The sequence below is a fragment of the Stegostoma tigrinum genome, chromosome 11, assembly GCF_030684315.1.
Source record: "Stegostoma tigrinum isolate sSteTig4 chromosome 11, sSteTig4.hap1, whole genome shotgun sequence".
Taxonomy (NCBI): Eukaryota; Metazoa; Chordata; class Chondrichthyes; order Orectolobiformes; family Stegostomatidae; genus Stegostoma; species Stegostoma tigrinum.
In genome coordinates, this window is record NC_081364.1 from 22,856,405 (window position 1) to 22,877,688 (window position 21,284).

Consider the following 21,284-nt stretch of genomic DNA (forward strand, 5'->3'; position numbering starts at 1 on the left):
AGCGCAGGGTGATGCCAACAGTATGGGTTCAATCCCTGCACCAGCTGAGGTTACCACGAAGGGATTCTCCTTCTCAACCTCTCCCCTTGTCTGAGGCATGGTGACCGTCAGTTTAAATCACCTTCAGTTTTCTCTCTCTGAGGAAAGAACAGCCCTTTGCACGTCATGTGCTGAATAGGATATGATTGCTTGTGAAAACATATTCCAGGTCCTGGTGCAAATGCTGAACTTTACAATGCCCGATGCCATACCAAATCTCAAAATTGGAAAATTCCACCCATTCTGTAATCTTTGTGTAGAGAAATATTAATGCTCAGAAATAAATTGAATTTATTGTATGCTTGCAAACTTTTGCACAGTTTTTAAGATCATGAATTGCAACTTAGGAACGTATCGATTACTTACATTATATTCATTCAAAACCAAGCATCTCCTAAAGTATTACAAAAGATCACAAACAGCAAACCTAATGAAAAGTAAAATGACTTAGTTGCTATAAAAAGCACAGATTTTAAGTGCACGTCAAAGTTGATGAAAAACACTCTTTAAACTTGTAGCTATTGAGTAAATCCATTGCCTGAAGCAGTCTAAAGAAAACAAGAGTGGCACATCACCCACCATCCTAAATAAAAACAGCATAATTTTCTAGCTGCACCTGAACTTTTACATTTGCACCCATAGTTTTAGAGATGTCAAAATTTAAGCCAGGAATTGACTGCAATAACATTCAATTGAAGCGAAAACCTTCAGAAACAGTAAACTCACAGGAAATGTATCATATTAAACACTCTGAGTGGGGAAATTTTCTGACTATGTGATGGCAAGAATTGCAGATGGAAGTGATTTTAATCTATTTTTGGCTATTAAGGTACCTCTCATCCATAAGTTTCCAAGTGATCCCTTGATTAGTCCATCATGTCCAATGGGCGAGGTTTTTATACACCAGAGAAATGGACAATACAACTACAAGCTTTCAGTATTTTTTCACTAATGGGACATAATTTTCAACTACCAGGGCCATCAGATCAAGTCACAGTGAGGAGATTTGCTGCATTGAAGCTTTTGAAGAGTTAAACAATAACAATATATTGTATACAACATGTTAGATGTGGTGAAATACCCTCATGTGCTTTGCAGTAGGCTTAGGAGCCAACACTTGGCACAGACCTGCACTAGAAGATGTTTGGATAGGTTGGTGGAAAAGGAAGACTTTGAAGCATGAGTGAGGGTTGAGTGATTTTGAAATGGAATTCCAGAATTTAAGACTGGACAGCTGAAAGTATGACACAGTAATTCTAGTCAGGGGGAGCCACAAACTGATAAAGTTTGAGGGAGCGTAGATGTCGCAGGGCTGTAGGACAGGAGGATAAGGATGGGGCGGTGGCCTGATTATCTCTTCTTCACCTCTACACAGTGTCAGGAAAGACCTGTGGTCAGCCAACAGAAGCTCCCCTGGCATCCAGAGAGTCAGAGCTCCATCCCTCAGAGGCTGCAAGTCCCAAGCTCTCAAGCTGCCAACCAATCCAACTGGTCAGCATCAGAGCTCAATAGTGATCACTGCTAAAACTGTAGGCAGGTAGCTCCCAATGCAAACCCAACCGAGGGGAATAGTGGGCATTGGTGGGAGGATTTGTTTAGGAATGGGCAAGAGATTTTTGTTTATTTTTATTTTTCATGTGTATCACTGGCTTGTTGTCCATCTTTAATTCCCCAAAGCGTACCCTAAGAGTTAACCACATTGTTGTGGATCTGGAGTGACATGTAGGCCTGACCAGGTAAAGACAGCAGATTTCCCATTGGTCACCACAGAGTCAGCTTTTTAATTGATCTCAAATTTCACTACCTGATAAAGTGGACATTCAAACACATGTCCCCAGAACATTGGCTGGGGTTCTGGTTTGTTAGTCCAGCGACATTACCATTGTATCAACTCCTTAACTTGTCATGGCATGTCCCCTATGGGTGAAGGATGCCCTACAAAGATTGTACACCCTTCCTTCCTGCCATATGAAATGCTTAAAAGAAAACAGATTGCCCACTTACACTAGTCTAGTCTCATCAACTGTTTTATGGCGTGGTCTGGGAAATATTGGGATCAATTGGCCCTTTAGTTATTTATTTCCTTATTTTAGATGGGCTGCTGGTTTTGATTTCTGATTAGAAAATCCTCTACTTTGTTCACACTAATCTTCTCTATGGTGAGCACTCAGTCATGTTTGGAATTTCACCCCTCCCACACCTTGTAGGACTTCTAGGATTTCGTATAACATTCTTCATGGACCTCTTAATTTATATCACTGGGACAAGGGAGGAGGAGGAAGAGCATAGGGTGGAGTTAAGCTGAAGCAGACACCATTTACGAAGATGTAGGCAGCTAATTCTGATTCCCCACTTCTGAACATACAGACAGCAAAGATGTCATCTCATCCTGGGATGGTAGGACTGGCAGATGAAGAGAGATTGGATTGCTTAGGACTATATTTACAGGAGTTTAAAAGAATAAAGTCAAAAAAACCTATGAAATTCTAACAGGTAAACATAAGAAGGATGCTCCCGGTGACCAGGAAGCCCAGAACCAGGGGTCACAGTTTAATAATAGAGTATGCTACTTAGGACTGACAAAAGGAGAAATTTCTTCACCCAGAGGGTGGTGAGCCTATAGAATCCATTGCCACAGAAAGGCATTGAGATCAAAACATTTTCTATTTTGAAGAAGGAATTTGATACAGTTCTTAGGGCTAAAAGGATAAAGGGACAAAAGAGGAACCTGGTACTGAGTTGGAGAACCAGCCATTATTTTATTGAACAGTAGTGTAGGCTCAAAGGGCTGAATGGCCTACTCCAGCTCCTATTTTCTATGTTGTTTTAGAAGGATCTTTCTGAGGAATGTAGAATTGTGCATAGTGGCAGGGTTTATGTCAACAAAGTAGGATAACAGGGTCTCTTTGTAGCACAAAAGCTAAGATGCTGCTTGGCCTGCTGTGTTCATCCAGCTTCACACTTTGTTATCTTGGATTCTCCAGCATCTGCAGTTCCCATTATCACTGACAGGGTCTCTTTGACTTGATTGCGTGATTCAATGGCTCAGGGACAGCGTTGTAACTGAATACAAAATGATTGTGCTTCGCTTTGGACCTGACCTCTACCCAAATTAGCAGGCTGGTCTATTAGGTAGCTACTGTGCTTGAATTGGAAATCCAGGAAAGTTTGGACAGACTAGGTTTAGATCGGCTGGAATTTTAAAATTGTAAGAGGTGACATTGATTGAAGCAAATAAGATCCTGAGGGGTCTTCAGAAGGTGTATGCAAAAGGAATATTTCCTCTTGTGGAAGAATAGAACCGAGACTTCACTGTGCAAAAAGAAGGGGTCATCCAAAGAAAACAGAGATAAGGAAAACCTTTTTCTCACACTTGGCCAAGTTACTTTCCTCAAAAGGAGGTGGAAGCAGAATATTTTTATATGAATCTTTTTAAGGCAGAAATACATAGTTAAGCAAAGGGCACTCACCCACATACTACTGTCCCAAAGCAAGTGAGGCATGATCTAGTACTGCTACTATGCAGCTTACTGTTACCAACTATATCTGCCAGAAAACTGCATAAGGATCATTGTAACTCTCTTATTTTCTGGTATAAATCCATATTTCAAATTAGAATTGCACGTAAGAGAGTAGACACAGTGGCTCAGTGGCAAGTATTCCTACCTCCCATCACCAGGGACCTGGGTTTGATTCTAGCCTTGGGCAACTGTCTGTGTGAGGTTTGTACCCTCTCCCTATGTCTGTGTGATGATGCAAAGGGTTATCAGGACTAGGCAGGAATATAGAATATTCAGATCTTATTAAATAGTAGAGTAAGTTTGAGGAGCCTTGTGGCTTACTTCAGCTCATAATTCCGATGCATGTAGATGGTACAGCACTAATGGAGATGATTTGGTCCATCATGCTTGGGGCTAGCTCTGAAAAACTGAATACCCATTTCTAATGGGAATAAAGGAACAACCGCTCATTGCAAATCAATGTTCTAAAGTAACTTTCTCCTTGTTTAGCTTTCAAGGCCAAGATGTAGTAGAGCATTTGTGTGTTCAAAGTACTGAAGTGGTTTTCTGTCAAATTTTGAAAAAAATAGGGAGAAGAATGAAAGCAGGCATTGGCATTTTGAAGGCAGAGCTGGTCAGGCTTTCAATTGTATGGCTTCATCGGATCCACAAAACTTGGATTATCCCCAGGGATTGGGGCTGGAGTGTGAAAAGGCTGAACTGCAGGATGATATTGAGGTTGACTCACTGTAACAAGAGAACAAAAACAAACAGCCATTACCACTGGACAAATAGGTAAAGGAAATTGAAAGCATTTCAATTTTTTCAATTTGTAAACTGACATGAAAACCCAACAATCTGTACAAATGGAATCCTGATTCTTAAATTATAACTTCAAATGAGGTTTCCATGTGACACTTCAAGAGATAGTTAAAAAAAGAAGTCAAATGTCAAAATTAGGATTTGCAACGATTGTACTTAGTTTTCTTAATTGAACAATTATTGTTGCTCTAATTCACTAAGTAAATGGGCATTCACAGCTTGCATTGCACACTGAGATTCAAGTTCCTCCTCATCTACTGAGGCTGGAAGGAGTACTGGTGTTCTTTTACAATCCTCAATTCCAGCTTCATCCACAGCTGCTCCAGATCCTACTGCCTCCAAACATTCCACTGTCTCCTTGTTTCCATATTGGCCCTAGCTGCTTTGGCCAGGCTGCTGGAAGGACTGCCAAAATATTGAGTGTTCTAGATCCCAGGGCCCTCACCCACATACTACTGTCCCAAAGCAAGTGAGGCACGATCAAGCACTGTTACTATCCAGCTTACTGTTCCCAACTATATCTGCCAGAAAACTGCATAAGGATCAAATTAACTCTCTTACTTTCTGGTATAAATTCATATTTCAAATTAGGAATGCATGTAAGAGGGTAGACACAGTGGCTCAGTGGCAAGTATTGCTACCTCACAGCACCAGGGACTTGGGTTTGATTCTAGCCTTGGGCAACTGTCTGTGTGAGGTTTGTACCCTCTCCCTATGTCTGCGTGGACTTCCACTGGATGCTCCAGTTTCCTCCCACAGTCTAAGATGTGCAGATTTGTGGATTGGCTATGCTAAATTGTTCAGTAATGTGGTGGGGGTGGCCTTTGAAAGGTGGGAGCAGACACAATGGGCCAAATGGCCTCTTTCTGCACTGTAGTGATTCAAAACAAATTTTCCTACTTCAGTGCAGTTTTCTTTTAATCAACATAATTGGGCCTATATCATTGAAAATAACTTCCCACTAACAGTGTCTATATATTTCTTCAGTCCATGATGAGAAGCTTATTTCATATGAGACCCAGAATTTATTTATTTATTCCTGGGATGTGGGTGTTCCTGACCAGCCAGCATTTATTGCCCATCATAAAGTATTATTTGAAAGTAACGCAGCTGTTCACTTAAAACAACAGGGTCCACAAATTAACAGTTAGGGAATCTCAAAATTTTCCACTGGAAAAACGTAACCTTTTATTGGCAAATGCATTTCATTGCATGGAAGATTTAAATCATCCACTTAAAATGGACCATAGAACATTCAATTTACTTACATGAAGCTGCTTCTTGGTACGTTGGTGGTTGTCCAAAATTGGGATATGCCATTGGATAATTATTAGAATACGGAGCTCTGGGAACTGCTAACTGTCCAGGATGGCATTGAAGAGGCAAAGGCTGATATCCTTGGGCTTGTGGATAAGCTGCCATTTGTTGTGAACAAGCTACAGTGGTTACAACAGCTGAAACAAATCAGGAGGCAGAAAACTCAGGAATTAATTGAAATGCACTAAGATATTCATAATGTAAAGATTCCTAAATATTTTGTTCAAATTAGTCATTTTGATTTCCCTCCAATTTAGCCGTACTGAATGTGTATGACTGGTTTCTCAACATATTTGGAGTGACCACAGCATCTAACATCACTTTTCACTGCCTACAACTGTCCACTTCTAAAGGAAGCTATAGTTTCTTAGTGCTAGTATGCGTGAATGAATGAATTTAAAAATCAAACAGGGTCTTTGTCTTTCAACATTGTCAGTGGTTGATGTTGGAGCCTTCTGGCTATGCCATCATTCTTATTCCCTCAAATATGCAGGTTTTTGCACAAAAACTGCTCAAACATTTAGCCACAAGCATCCACATATGGAAAGAGATTTTGAAATTTCTGTTCTGTTCTGCATGAGAAGATGCTTCTTCCTCACATTCCACACACCCTTTGCATTCTGGTTTAATGGATTGACTAAAATTACCCCCATTGGTTTGTATCACTTTTATCAATTAGAATTAGTTCTCATTGACTCACCTCACAACATTGGAAGTCAATTCATCTTGCCTGTGTGCTAACTTACTTTGTCAAAAATGAAGTAGTTTCATGTCAAATTAGCAGCGGTGTGAGCATAGATAACATAAAATGGTTCCAAGACGAGATATGTCAATCACAAAAATTGGGCATTATAAAAGTAATCTATTTATCCAATCTTTGATAAATATAGGGTAAAATCAGCTCTCACCAGCTCAAATAACACTTGCGTAATGTAAATCATGAAACAGAAAGTTATGAAGAAAGCATTTTGTACACGATTTCATGACAAATTCCTTCACTCCATATGAGAGGAAATGGGCTGAGTTTTCCCAGTCCCCTGGAGGATTTCACCACGGTCATCAAACAAAACAAGCAGCCTCTTCCATGGAAGCAAGCAGCCAATTAGGATTTTTAAGTTCCTTCCTAGGGATCAGCATTTGAAGCCGGTGGTCATTTTCCATCATGAGTCAGACTTTGATGCTGCCTGGCCTGCTGTGTTCCTCCAGCTCCACACTGTTATCTCAGATTTCAGCATCTGCAGTCCTTACTTTCTCTGAATCAACTTTCATATCTGTAGTTTAATCTTTTCCCCTAAAGTTTTCAGTGATCTTTGCATTTTGTTATAAATGTGTATTTATAATTACATTGATATCTATCTCTGAGATTATCTGAAGAATCTTTATCCAGAACCTATTTCTTAAAGTTGTGAATAATGTCGAAGAAAGAACTAATTACTGAAAAATGACATTATCTGCTGTTTTCACAGCTGTGCAATAAGTTAGGCTGGCCATTTGCTGTCTTCTGAACTGAGATTTATTGTCCTTACCCTGACAAACTCTTTTCACCTACTGGCCCAACATCCTTTCATGACTGAGACTAAACTCAATTAGGGCCATAGTTTAATTAACTTGTTTACTTGTTTGAATCTCCAGATTTTTACAAGCCACAATCCCATTAGTTCATCTGTGTTTGTTATTGCTTGAGTTTACTTTCCCCTTCAAATCTTCAACTCTCTGTCTTATCAAACTGTTTCTAAAAAATCTCTCTGCCACTGTGAGTGCAAGGCTCCCTTTTGCCTCGGAATAACCCCTTCTTGAAAGGCACCATTGTGTCACCCTCAAATGCTGGGGCAGGCTTTTAATTCTGTTCAACCACTTGTCAGCCATTTTGCACAGGCTGAGAGGGACAGCTTAGCTGTCAGCTGTTTTGTGTCTCTGATATATGGGAAGCCCGAACACAATGTCAGACATGTCTTAAACATTCTGGGAAATGGTGATCCATATGTTGGATATGCATAAAAAGATGCGGTCACATGAATTTGGTGGGGCTTGCAAGCCAGAGGCTTTCAAATTTCCACACTATCTGAGGCTTTCAGGGTACAATGTGTAACCTATCTGGCATCTGACAGGCTACCACATAGTTACATAGATACTTTATAATTTGAACAGCACCAAAGAAGACAATAAAATGATCTGGAATGTTGATATTCACGCACCGATTAACAATGGGTTGTGGTATAAGAAAGCATACAGAGAGTTGGGGTGGAATAAGGGAATATTATCAATGTGCAAAAACAATATTGAGCATTGCCATCTCAGGGAATTAGTCCAGTTGTATCTGTGCATGGGTCTAGCCCACTTCTGGTTAACAAGGTAGAAAATAGAGGAATCTTGAGAGACTATAGAGGAAAAATAAAATGTGACATTTAACCATATGTGATGTACATGGGGAGCTCATAGTAAGATTATGATTTGGAGGTTATAATAGCCAGAGAAGTAGTACAGTCTGTTCGTGCCAATTACAAAAAACATTCCAGTCAATAGGTCAGTTCAATAGCACTGCGGTAAAAGCAACTATGGGATCTATCAAATCCAATTTGAAATCTGTAGAAAACTCTTCTTTCTGGGTAGGTTGATAATTGTAGGATAAGTGTTAAACAGGGACAGCATAGACTTTAGTATAAAAAAAATTATCAATGGCTGAATGTGTGTATAGTAAGACAAAACTTCTGGTGATATATTTCTTTGAACTGAGATTGATTTACAAACACATTGGTGACTAGCACCATACAATGATAAATGCTAAATAAATCAAAGCTGCATCTACCATTGACAGAAAGTTCAATTTTAGCTGAATTCATTGTCATCCACACATCATTATAACTTTGTTGAATCAAGACAAAATATACAGCTTCAGAATAGAACAACTGTCTGATGGCAATGATCGCAAAGTGCTTATTGTGAAGCTCTTTGGGCATTTCTGAGAGACATTATACAATGTAAACATTTTTTTTCTTTTCTGCATTATCCAGATACCTCAAATATTATAATTTGATCATTGAGCTGGAGGGTACCATTTGCTATCCAAAGTTGTGAACATATTATATTTGAAGTAAGTATCAAGAAATGCAAAGTGCCTTGTCCTCAGGTTAAATGAATAATATAATCTTCTAATCCAACAACAGACTTTCTAACATTTGTATATTACTCATCTCAGCTTGATGCTACTCTTGGTTGCTAACAAAATTATACATCTTACTTTCTCTCTAGGCTGTTGTGAGCTTATTCAGATCAAGTGACAATTCCAATGTTCATTCAAATATTTATGTATCTGATGTGCTTATTTAACCATTTTATTTATTTATTTAGCTTATTTATGCTAACCACTTATTTAACTGGACCTGTATCTTCTGAGGGAATCCAGTGAAGGTTCACCAGACTGATTCACTGGATGGCAGGACTGACATATGAGGAAAGACTGGATCGACTGGACTTGTGCTCGCTGAAATTGAGAAGAATGAGGGGTTATCTCATAGGAACGTATACAATCCTGATGGGACTGGACCGGCTAAATGTGGGAAGAATGTTCTCGATGTTGGGGAAGGCCAAAACTAGGGGTCACAGTCAAAGAATAAGGGGTAAGGCATTCAGGACTGAGATGAGGAAGAATTTCTTCACTCAGAGTTGTGAACCTGTGGAATTCTCTACCACAGAATTCTATTGAGGCCAGGTCATTACATATGTTCAAGAGGGAGCCTGACATAGCCCTAGCAGTTAAAGGGATAAAGAGGTATGGAGAGAAAGCAGGAGCAGGATCCTAAAATTGCATAATCAGCCATGATCATATTGAATGGTGATCATATCAAAGGGCTAAATGGCCTACTTATGCACCTATTTTCTATGTTTCTATGTTTCTGCTGTATTTATGGTGGCTCAGTGGTTAGCACTGATGCCTCACAGCACCAGAGACCCAGGTTCAATTCCAGCGTCGGGCGACTGTCTGTGTGGAGTTTGCACATTCTCCCTGTGTCTGTGTGGGTTTCCTCTGGGTGCTCCAGTTTCCTTCCACAGTCCAAAATAGTGCCAGTTAGAAGGATTGGCGGTGCTAAGTTGCCCGTAGTGTTCAGGGAGGTGTAGATTAGGTGGGTTATAGGGGGATGGGTCTAGGTGGGATGCTGTGAGGTTTGGTGTGGACTGGTTGGGCCGAAGGGCCTGTTTCCGCACTGTGTAGGGATTCTAATAGAGCTGCCAGCATATCATATTTCTGCTTACCAACTGCTGGTGGCTAGTGCCTGAGGTAATTAGCTAGCACTAATGCTCTTCCTTTCTACTAAACCAAATAAACTGAAACAAGAATTAAAACTGGCATCTCCTGAAGGGCGTTGTAACTGAAATCGAAAATTACAAACTCAAATGTCATTTTGGGGAAATCAACTTTTCTAAAAATTTTTTGAATCAACATGTTATGACACACAACTATGACAATTGGGACTTGAACTCAGACTCTAGTCCAGAGTTAGGGAATAAAAATCAAAAGAACTATGGATGCTGTAAATCAGGAACAAAAACAACGTTGCTGGAAATGTTAAGCAGGTCTGGCAGCATCTGTGAAGGAAAAAAACAGTTAACGTTTCAGGCCCGGTGACCCTTCCTCAGAAAACGACACCACCACTGGGCCACATGACCCAGGTAACTTTTCCTTTCTACTCTTAAAATGACAAATTAGAAAATGGTCAAACAGCATAAACTTTCTTGGTGTGCTGAGTCTAAGGACCTGCCTAATTATCAGTGATATAGGATAGACGACTAGACAGTCTTAACAAGAAGAGGTATTTGTCTTATATTGAAAAGTATAATTTATTGCATTGAAGTAATAGGTACGATCAAGATTAACGAGTTAGACATAATTACAACTATCAGGAGCCAGGCATGTCAGGACCTCATAATGACTAATAATTTCTCTAACCAAAGACTATCTGATGAATTAGTTTGAGTAAAACTCAATACAGCTCAATATTACCTAGTCTGGCCTACATATGACTCCAGACCCAGAGCAATATGGTTGACTCTTAACTGCCTTCTGAACGTACAGTAAATGCTGCCTAGCTAGTGATGCCCTCATTCCATGAATGGATAAAATGGTTAACTCTTTCAGAAACTACTTAATATAACATTTAGATGAACTGTCGTATGAGGAGAAGTTGTGTAGGTTGGGCCTATACTTATTGAAATTTAGAAGAATGAGAGGCAACATTATTGAAACATATAAGATTCTTCAGGAACTAACCAAAGTGATTACAGATAGGTTGTTTCCTTGAGTGAGACAGTCTACGACCAGAGTCATAAGAATAAGAGGTAGCGCACTTTAGCAGGAATGAGACAGAATTTGTTCTCTCAGAAGATAGAGAGCTGAGGGCCATTAATAGATTTTTAATGAGGGCATGTATTTTTAATTGGTAAGGGGCTCAAGGGTAATGGGATAAAGGTGGGAAAGTGGAAATTGATCTCATGGAACGAAAAGGAAACTCAATGGGCTGAATGGCCTCCTTTTGCTCCAGAGCTATATGGTCTTATGGATGGTGATGAAATTTAAGATGAAATGACACTCAAACATAACAGGAACATTCCTCATGGTTTGTCCAAATTTCCATTTAGGATGTTGTTGTAACTCATTAGAGTCCATCAGATTGCAGCTCAGATACTACATGTATCTCAGCAAGTCAATGTGATGTTTAAATTACTTTTATTTTGTTATACTTTAGCAAACAGCCATAGTGCCACTGATCTGAGAGTTCTGTTTGCTCTCCTGTTAGGTCATTGCCTCCTGTACTTTAAACTAAACATTCCTGTTGACTGGTTTCTTCTCAGGAGCAGCCGAAACAGTCAATCCTGCCTGTAAGCTTGTTCCACTGTACAATGTGTTTACTTGAGGGGCTTGTGGTGCAGTAGCAGTGTCCCTACATCCGGGCCAGAAGATCAGGATTCAAGTCCCGCCTTGCTCAGAGGTGTGTCACAGCGTATCTGAACATATTGCCTAAAATAACTGGTGGCATGGTGGCAGTGCTCCTGCCTCTGGGCTTGAAGGTTCAAGCACCCCCTATACCGGAAGTATACTATAACATGTCTGAACAGCTTGATTAAAAATAATGTTCTCATTAGTAACACATCAAGTAGTATCACTTTGCTTTTTGCCCTGAGGTCTCAGGCAACAGTTGATAAGTTTAGGATAGGCTTGGTAGTAAATAAGTAGTCAGGTCTGATGCTTACATGGATTGTGAAAAGGACTTAGAATAAGTTGAGAATCCAGTTGGCACATTAGAACTTGGAAGTTGGATTCAACACTTAGAATGGCCTATTCGTGTATTGCATGAATCATTTTGAAGTGCAGATTTTGCATTTATGCAGGAACGACAGAGATAGTTGAACTTTTACAACTGCTTGAACAGAAGATGCTTTTAATTGAGCAGCTTATGTTGGAATGTTCTTGGTGGTTTTTTTCATCCATTCATAGGATGTGGATATTGCTGCCTGGGGCAGCACTTACTGCCCATTGCAATTGACCTTAAGAAGGTGGTGATAAGCTGCCATTGTGCAATCATCAGTGAATATCCTCACTTCTGACCTAATGATAAAGGAGAATTCATTGATGAAGCAAATGAAGATGGTTGGGCGTCAGCCAATACCTTGAGGAACTCCTGCTGAGCTAGGACTGGGATGGTTGAACTCAAATAACCACAACAATCTTTCTGTGTGCCAGGTATTTCTCCAACCAGTGAGAGCTTTCCTTCTGATTTCCAGTGACATCAATTTTTCTCAGGCTCCTTGATACATACTTAGAGATTGCCTTGATGTCAAGGGAAGCTACAACTCACATCTGGAGTTCAGCTTATTTGTCCAGGATTTAACCAAGGCCGTAATAAGGTCAGGAGCTAAGTCAATTAGGGCAATTTTAGGAGCCAACCCATTTTCCAGCGAACAAAATTGACCAAGGCACAACCAATTTTCATAGCTTTGAGCAATTAGCAGAACTCAAAGGCAGTACTTTAGTCAGAGGTGATGATAGTTGGTATAGAGACAGTGGTAGTGTATTGGGTGGGAGCTGGTGGACAGTGGCAAAGAGCTGAGTCAAATGTATGGACTTAAAGGGATAGGGCAATCTGAGGATGGAGGATATGAACTGTCGACACATTCTTGTTGGAGGAACAAGAAGAGCATTTTTAAGGTTGTGAGAATTGCACTTCAGTCTCTTTCAAGTTAAGTAATTCAGCATCAAGCAGCTTTGTAACACAGAGCATATATGACACACACTCTGCCCAGTAGTACATGGAAAAGGTGGCCATGGTTACATTAGGCTCAACGACCTGGATTTAAATATTAATATAAGGCATCCTCTGATTGAGTGCTGCATCAAGTCGAGATTATGTTCCTGAAGTCATGTCTACCATCTGCCCCAATGGGCAAATGCAAATTGCTGCCATTAAATTTTGTGCACCTTATTTACAGAAATGTCCTTTTAAATCCAACCATTACTTACTTGGACGCGTTGGCTCTGATTTGCAACATGCGCAACAGCCACAACAGCAACATGTTAAGACACCAACAACCACCAGTATTGATAGGGCCACTCCAACTCCAATTAATATCTTTTGACTGATGAAAAAGAAAACAAGTATGAAAATGTGAAATAGGACTATTGAAAAATACTGGGAGATAACGTGGCAACGCTGAATAAACTTTCATAAGATCATATGACGCACGTGCACCATGAAACCATTTGTTAAAGAAAACTCTATGCTTGTGTTTGAGTTGAATGCAGACCCAAGGATGGATTGACACAGACTTGGAGGCAGTTCTTGATGAAATAATAAGCTCACAATCAAGGGGGATCTGCTGTTGAAGAGCTCTTTGACTGGGACCAAATTGTGCAGCTTGCATTAGATGCCTCTCTGGAAGTTATACTGAAGTACATCTTCAGAACATAGAATCCCTACAGTGTGGAAACAGGCAATTCGGTCCACACCTCCGAAGAGCATCCCATTCCCCTACCATATCCCTGTAACCTTGCATTTCCCGTGGCTAATCAACCCATCCATGTCATGGTGGCTCAGTGGTTAGCACTGCAGCCTCACAGCACCAGAGATCCGGGTTTGATTCCAGCCTCAGGTGCAGAGTTTGCACATTCTCTCCGCGTCTGCGTGGGTTTCCTCTAGGTACTCCGGTTTCCTCCCACAGTCCGAAGATGTGCAGGCTAGGTGGATTGGCCATGCTAAATTGCCCATAGTGTTCAGGGATGTGTGGGTTATAGGGGGATGGGTCTGAGTGGGATGCTCCAAGGGGCAGTGTGTATTTGTTGGGCTGAAGGGCCTGTTTCCACACTGTAGTGAATCTAATCTACTCTAAACTGCACATCCCTAGACTAAGGGAGGAAACTGGAGCATTCAGAGGAAATCTGCGCAGACAAAGGGAGAATCTGCAATCTCCACACAGACAGCCATTTGAGGGTGGAATCGAACCCTTGTCCCTCATGCAGTGAGGCATCAGTGCTAACCACTGAGCCACAATGCCACTCCAGATGTGTCTTGACAGTGGAATGGTTGTTCCAGATGGCATGTGATATCAGGGCTTGAGCAGACCTATGGAATTGATTGTATTTCATATACCCTATATGGAGCTGAAAAGTGATAATAACAAGGTCTGGAGGAAAGAAAACTTTGATTTGCAGCAGTAAGCCAATTATAAGACTGAAGATGAGTCAAATTTGCACCTCTCTCTGTGAGATGACATGTCTGATCTCTACCAGGGAAGGATTCGAATCCAGTTCCACTGCAATTCCACCTTATTTCAATCAAACTACTGAATTCTAAGCTGATGGCAATGGATAGATATTCTTTCAGTATAAACAATACCATCATCAGCAATAGAATGACTTCTCTTGGATTTGATGGATGAAAAGCAGATGTTTCCTCTCTAATCCATTGGGAACAACTTATGGCTCCATGAATAATCCAGTGAATGACCTAAACTAACTTTAAACTCAGTTCTGAGCCAAGAATTTAATTCCTTGTGAAACATGGTTTTGTGGTAGTTTTGGAACTATTTCAAAAAATCCCTTTGAATTTTTATCTTACCATGAGACAATTTATAAGTCTGTGTCTTGTTTGTGTTATCAATACAGCTAAGCTTCTTTCATCCCACTCAGACAATGTATCATTTCACAAGAATCGAGTATACCCCAATACACTGTCAGGAAACTCAACACCATCAAGGCCAGTGCAGCCCATTTGATTGGCACCTTAACATTCACCTTTTCCACTACCAATGCACAATAGTAGCAGTGTGTACCACAGACAAGATGCACTGCAGTAACTAGGAATGTCTCCTTCAACAGCACCTTCCATTCAAAGACTTTACTTCATGGGAAAGAGATAGGGGTGGCTGATGTATGGGAGAATCACCATATACAATTTACCCTCCAAGTCACACTTACTTCTGATGTTCCTTCATTGTCACTGGGTCAAAATTTTGGAAATCCTTCTCTAACAGCATTTGGGATGAGGCTATGCTAGGAGATTGTGAGTGTATTAAGGCAGTTCATGAAGACATTACATTCTCAGGGGAATTTATGTGGGCCTTTCCAGAAACAATCTTATCCACTAATTATTGTTTTAAATCCCTCGTTCAATTAGCTATCTTTATTAATTGCTCCAGTTGCCTACTGATCATAGGGAAAGTTTAATTAATGTCTTTATTTAACAGCCTTCTTGCAGTCTCTGGGGTGTAGGTTTTTCTACAATGCTGTTCAGAAGAATGTTCCTGGGTTTTGACCCAATGGCTGCAAAGGATAGACAATATAGATCCAAGTGACGATGCTGTGTCGCTTGGAGGGAACTCACAGGCTGTGGTGTTCCCATATTTCCCCTTTCCTGCCCACGTCGTAGAATTTAACAATTTGGAAGGTATTGTACTGTTATTTGTGGGGTTACTGTGCTCCATCTCGTAAATGGTTGGGTTTCGGTCAAGAGTATACATCAAGGCCCAATAACCAGGACCCAGGATGTTATGTAGCCAACAGTGCTTGGATCTAGGATGTTAGGACTATTGAAGTTGGGACAGGAGAGGGGTGGCTGTGTACATGTCGATATCTGAGGAACTGAGCCAGGAGAAGCATGTGGCCGAAGATTTTTGACCCTGCCCCTGTCAGTGGTAGAGGCAGTGATTTTTTTCAGGTGGTGTACGGAATACCAATCAAGTAGGCTGCTTTGTTCTGGATGGTGCCAACCCTTTTTGGGGTTGTTTTATGGGCATACATCAGGCAAGTGGGGATCACTCTGATGGATAGGCTTCTGGGAATCAGAAGGTGAGTTACTTAGTGCAGAATTCCTCGTCTCTGTCCTGCTTTTGTAGCCTCAGTACTTGTATAGCTATTCTAGGTCAGTTTCTGGCCAAAGATAACCCTGGAATGTTGATGATGGGGAATTCAATGATATTAATGCCATTGAAGAGCAAAGGCAGCTGTTTAGGCTTTCTCTTTTTGGAGATGGTAGTGATCCACAGTTGTGTTGTGCAAATATCACTTGTCAGCATCAGCACACTTATAAGTGTTTTCAATGCTGATTTCATTCAGTTGTCACAGATACAGACATATTCACAGAAAGGCACACATAAATCTTTGATTAAAATCAACTTTTAAATAAAACTTACACACACATTCACTATCAATGACACTTGTTATTACTTCATTGGTGATCAGGACTGGACTGATAGGGCAGAATTTTTCTTATTTTCATATAGAGTGTATTGAATTGACTGAGGATGGCCAACTGTGATACTGTAATCCTCAGGAGGAGGCTGGGATGTATCATTCCTTTCAATCCTCTTGCTGATAGTGGTTTCAAATGCTTTATCCTTGACTTTTGCACAGTTCCATGATTTGTTCTCCAGAATGCTTTGATCAAATATTGGAAATGTTCAACAAGTGAAATAGCATGATAAGTTCCTACGTCATATGCAGCAGACAAGCTAAGGAACGTGATTTTGATAATAGAGGATCAATGGTCGGCACAACATTGTGGGCTGAAGGGCCTGTTCTGTGCTGTACTGTTCTATGTTCTATGTTCTATGTTCTATATATTATAAAACTATCTTGCTCTTTCAGATGCTGGATCATTACTCCTGTACTTTCGTTAGACGTTCCTTATTGTCAATTTCTCAAGTAAATAGTTATTTCTTGCTTAAAATTCAGACTTCAGAGGTTTCGTGACAAAAGAATTTTGGAAACACCTAACCACAGGAATTTTCTCATCCCACTTACTTCTGACCATGTGCTAAGCTGTCTTTGCTGCTTCCCTTCTTACCTTTAGCTGAATAATCCCAAACTTCTATTACACTCACCCTTGGCCTGGTTCTGATTTTGCTTCTCTGTCTAATTTTCTCCCCTCAAGACTTCGCTGCGCTCAACTTTTCCATAAAGCCCACTTACTATGCCCATTTGAATCCTACTTTAGCTGAGGTTCACCATAGTTCTCTCTCCTATGTACTGTCCCTATCCTTCAATTCTTCATTCTGTCCACAGAAGAAATAACCCCTAATTCATATGCTTTTGCAGGTTTACACTCTTATCTCTAACTTTCTTTCCAAAGGCCTTGAATACGCTATCACTCCCAAACTTGTGTCCCTCTTTCCATGAAGACCAGATTTGAATTCCACCAATCAGGCTTCAGTCTTGTCACATTGCCATGAATATTCTTATCAAATTCCAATTGATATCCTATGTGTTTGTGACAGAGGTACATCATCTGCAGTCTTTGATACAATTGCCCATAACATTCTCCTCCAATGCCTCCCTAACATTTGACAATTTTTAATCAATCTGTTCCAAACTTTCATTGCACAGTTCTGGGGCAGATGGGACTTGAACCTGGGCCTTATGGTTCAGAGGTAAGGACATACCACTATGCTACAAGAATTCTCCTCCCTAGTAATATCAAGTTGGGTGTGAGTCCATTCATCTGGTTACAATCATATCTGTTCAGAGCCAAATAATCACTTGAATGATTTTCTCTCCCCCTACCTTAATTTCTTCCTCTCACCTACTAAAGAATCTATTGCTGGGTTTCTTTTTTTTTGTTCACATGCTGCCCCTTGATAAATGTATTCAAAAACACAGCCTCAATTTTCACATACCCATTTCTGCCTATCTCTTTACTCCACGACTTTTGTGAAATTATCAGACTGCTTATCCTCCATCCATACTACATATGTAGAAATTTCCTGCAACTAATTGCTGGGAAGAAAGAAAGGCATTGTTTCCACTTCCTGGTACATGCTGACTCCATCCTCTTCCTGATGACTTGACCGAGGCTGAACCAAACTGTTTGCAACCTTCTTTAATATTAGATCTCAAGATGAACTTTCAGCCACATATCCATGGCATCGCTAAGACTATGCTTTCTCACATCTATAACATCATCCAATTCCATCTCCCCTTCAGCTGACATGCTGCCAGAATTGTCACCTGTTCCCTTGTTAGCTCTAGACATGACAGTACGAATGCACATCTGGCTGCCCTCCCATGTTCTACATCCAGTGAGTTTTCCACTCCCCTTTCCTTCTTTAAGACACTTTAAGAACCTTGCCTGTTTGCCTGAGATTTTTGCTATTTGACCTAGTATCTCCTACGTGGCTCAGTGCCATATTTTGTTCTGTCATGTTCCTGCAGTTCATGTTGAAGAATGAGAATGTTTTAACGATGTCATCCAAATATATATTGATATTGTTGCCAGGTTTGTCGCCACTGCATAAAATTCTTCTGTCAAAATTCATTTTCTCCTGACTCAGCATGATGTTATTTTCCATTCACGAAGTTCAAAAATTTATGTAATTAATTTTAACATCTGTCCTCAATTTACCTCAATGCTTTGCCCCTGCCATTGCTGACAATCTTGAGTGAATTTACATGATGCCATTTCCACTAGCTCTGCGTAAGATTGCTGTAAATTCATGAGGCCTAAGTCTTTACTGAACTGATTTTGCAATCCATCTCTATTTTGCTCATTTAGATAATGCCAATTCTATTCAATTCACTTTGTTTTAGTTCTGTACAAGTATGTCTTACCCGTCATTTCAATATTTTTAATGGAAACATTTCTCCAAATCTACTCCTCATTTATGAAGTTTGTATGTTTATTGATTATGATTGTTTGTTAATTGATGAGTTTCATGTTCTACTTTAATTGCTTCAATTCATTTGATTTGCTGATAAACTCAAATTTAATTAACATTTTGAATTCAGTAATTAATAATCCCATGTGTCAGTTTTGTTTTAGTTTTTGTCTGATTGTCTAATTTCTTCAACATCATAAAATATAAAGAATATTCAAACAATAAGAGATGATTTAAATCTTTGCTGTGAGTAATAGTTATTGATTACTTACGTGGTGTTGTTCTCTCTACAGGACACTCCACTGAGACTCAAACTGCATTCTACATCTAAAGCTGCAACTAGAAAAGGAAAATGTTATAGAAATATTTGCTTTCAACAAACGTACTCAAACAGCAACCAGAAATATAATGCAATCATCTCTTGCTTCAGTAGAATAACTACAAAGTTCAATTTATTAATTTAAGATACTTTTAGCAAAGTTTTATACAGAAAATCCAGATGTAGGTATAATCGTGGAGAAGTAATGCAGAAGTAGGAACAAAAACAAAGTTGCTGGAAAAGCTCAGCAGGTCTGGCGGCATATGTGAAGGAAAAAACAGAGTTAACGTTTCAGGTCCGATGACCCTTCCTCAGTTCTTTTTTTTTCTCTGAAAAATGGAGAAGTTATATATGTGTGACTTCATGTAAGTCATGTTATTTTGTGGAATCCTACTGGAGCTTTCAGATATTGAGTGTAATACATCAAAAAGATCATCGTGACCTCCTGAGTTGATGGGGCTAATAAAAATGCAATTACCATAATCCTCTGAATAAAGGGACAACAAAAATTATTTTTTTTACAGGAATGCTGGGTTTTACTGGAGAACTTATTGCCATCAGTTCTTACATTGATTAGACTATTGGAAACAGACCAATTAATTGAAAAGAATTTTCCTTGTGTCAATTTTTTTAGCACTGTATTAGCTATCACTATACTGCAGTTGGAACAGTACCAACTGCAGGAATGTTTCAAGGAAGCAAAAATTGAAACATTTCAAAATTATTGAAGTACAGAAAGCTGGGAAAAGAGTACGTCATTTTCTTTTCCAAATTGATGGCTCTGTTCAACCACCACTTAAGAAAGTGGATCATGCTTGACATTTTCTTCCAGATGGCCTTGAAGAAAAATTAAAAAGGTGGAACAATATCTGTGACAACAAACTGGGACTGTACCGCTGCTGCTGATGCTGAAATAACCCAATCTTTCTGATACCTGTCTGATTAATCATGTGAATAGTTCTCATTCAATGTGAAATCAACACCACAAATTTGGACCAACAGGCCAATTGGTATTCAAAAAAACAGGGAGGCAAGAAAAGATAACTCTAGGCTCGTTAGCTTAACATATGTCTTTGGTAAAATGTTTGAGTGAATTTTAAATGATCATAACAGCAGAGCATTTGGAAATACATAACATAAAACAGCAGAGTCAGTATGGCTTCATGAAGGGTAAAATGTGCCTGTATCACAGTTGCTTGTGGTAACAATCAAGATAGTTAAAGGGGAACCAATCCATATAATATATATCGATTTCCAAGGACGTTTGATCAGCCACCATACATAAAGCTACTTCATAAGATAAGAGCCCATGATGGTGACAGCATACTAGCAAGGTTAAAAATTAGCTATAAAACACAAGACAGGGAATTGGTATAAAGGGGAAATTTTCAGGATGACAACCTGTAATGATTGAAGACCTGAGCAATATCCTGATGTGGGCTGAAAAGTGGCAAAAAGCATTTGTATCACACAGATGTCAGGCAATGTGTCATATAGTCATGCAACACGGAAACAGACTTATTGTCCAACTAGTCCATGCTGAACACAATTCCAAACTGAACTAGTCCCACCTGCCTACTCCTGGCCCTTATCCCTCCAAATGTTTCCTATTCATGTACCTTTCCAAATATCTTTTAAATGTTGTAATTGTGCCCACAACCACCACTTCCTCAGGAAGTTCATGCTACACATGATCCACCCTCTGTGTAAAACATTTGCCCTAATGTCTTTTTTTAAATCTCCCTCCTCTTGCCATAAAAATGTGTCACCTAGCTTGAAATTCCCTCCGAGGGAAAGGACATCTGCCATGAACCCTATCTATAACCCTATCATTATTTATAAGAGCCTCTAAGGTTACCTCTTAACTTCTGACACTCTATTTAAAGAAGTCCCAGCCTAACCAACGTTTTTTTATAAGTCAAACCTTCCATAATTATCAACATCATGGTAAATCTCTTCTGAGGCCTCTCCAGCTTAATAATATCTTTCATTTAACTCGGCACCAAACTGCAATACCTTGCATTCATCCAAATTGAACTCCATCTGCCCTTTTTCAGCCATTGACACCTCATTTGATCAAGATCCCTTTGTCATCTTAGAAAACCTTTTTCACTGTCTACAATGCTACCAGTTTGTGTCATCTGCAA

At 39.8% G+C, this 21,284-nt stretch overlaps 1 protein-coding gene across 1 annotated transcript in view; it reads right to left on the reverse strand.

The window, feature by feature from the left end:
- Positions 1 to 318: 318 nt before the first annotated feature.
- Positions 319 to 21,284, reverse strand: part of LOC125460554 (protein shisa-5-like) — a 37,871-nt gene continuing 16,905 nt past the window's right edge. Inside the window, exons 2-5 of the mRNA XM_048548125.2 lie at positions 19,091 to 19,157; positions 13,192 to 13,307; positions 5,630 to 5,815; positions 319 to 4,286 (exon numbers count right to left, since the gene is read on the reverse strand). Coding sequence (XP_048404082.1) covers positions 4,183 to 4,286; positions 5,630 to 5,815; positions 13,192 to 13,307; positions 19,091 to 19,157 — 473 coding nt within the window. The 3' untranslated portion in view covers positions 319 to 4,182. The remainder of the gene's footprint in view (positions 4,287 to 5,629; positions 5,816 to 13,191; positions 13,308 to 19,090; positions 19,158 to 21,284) is intronic.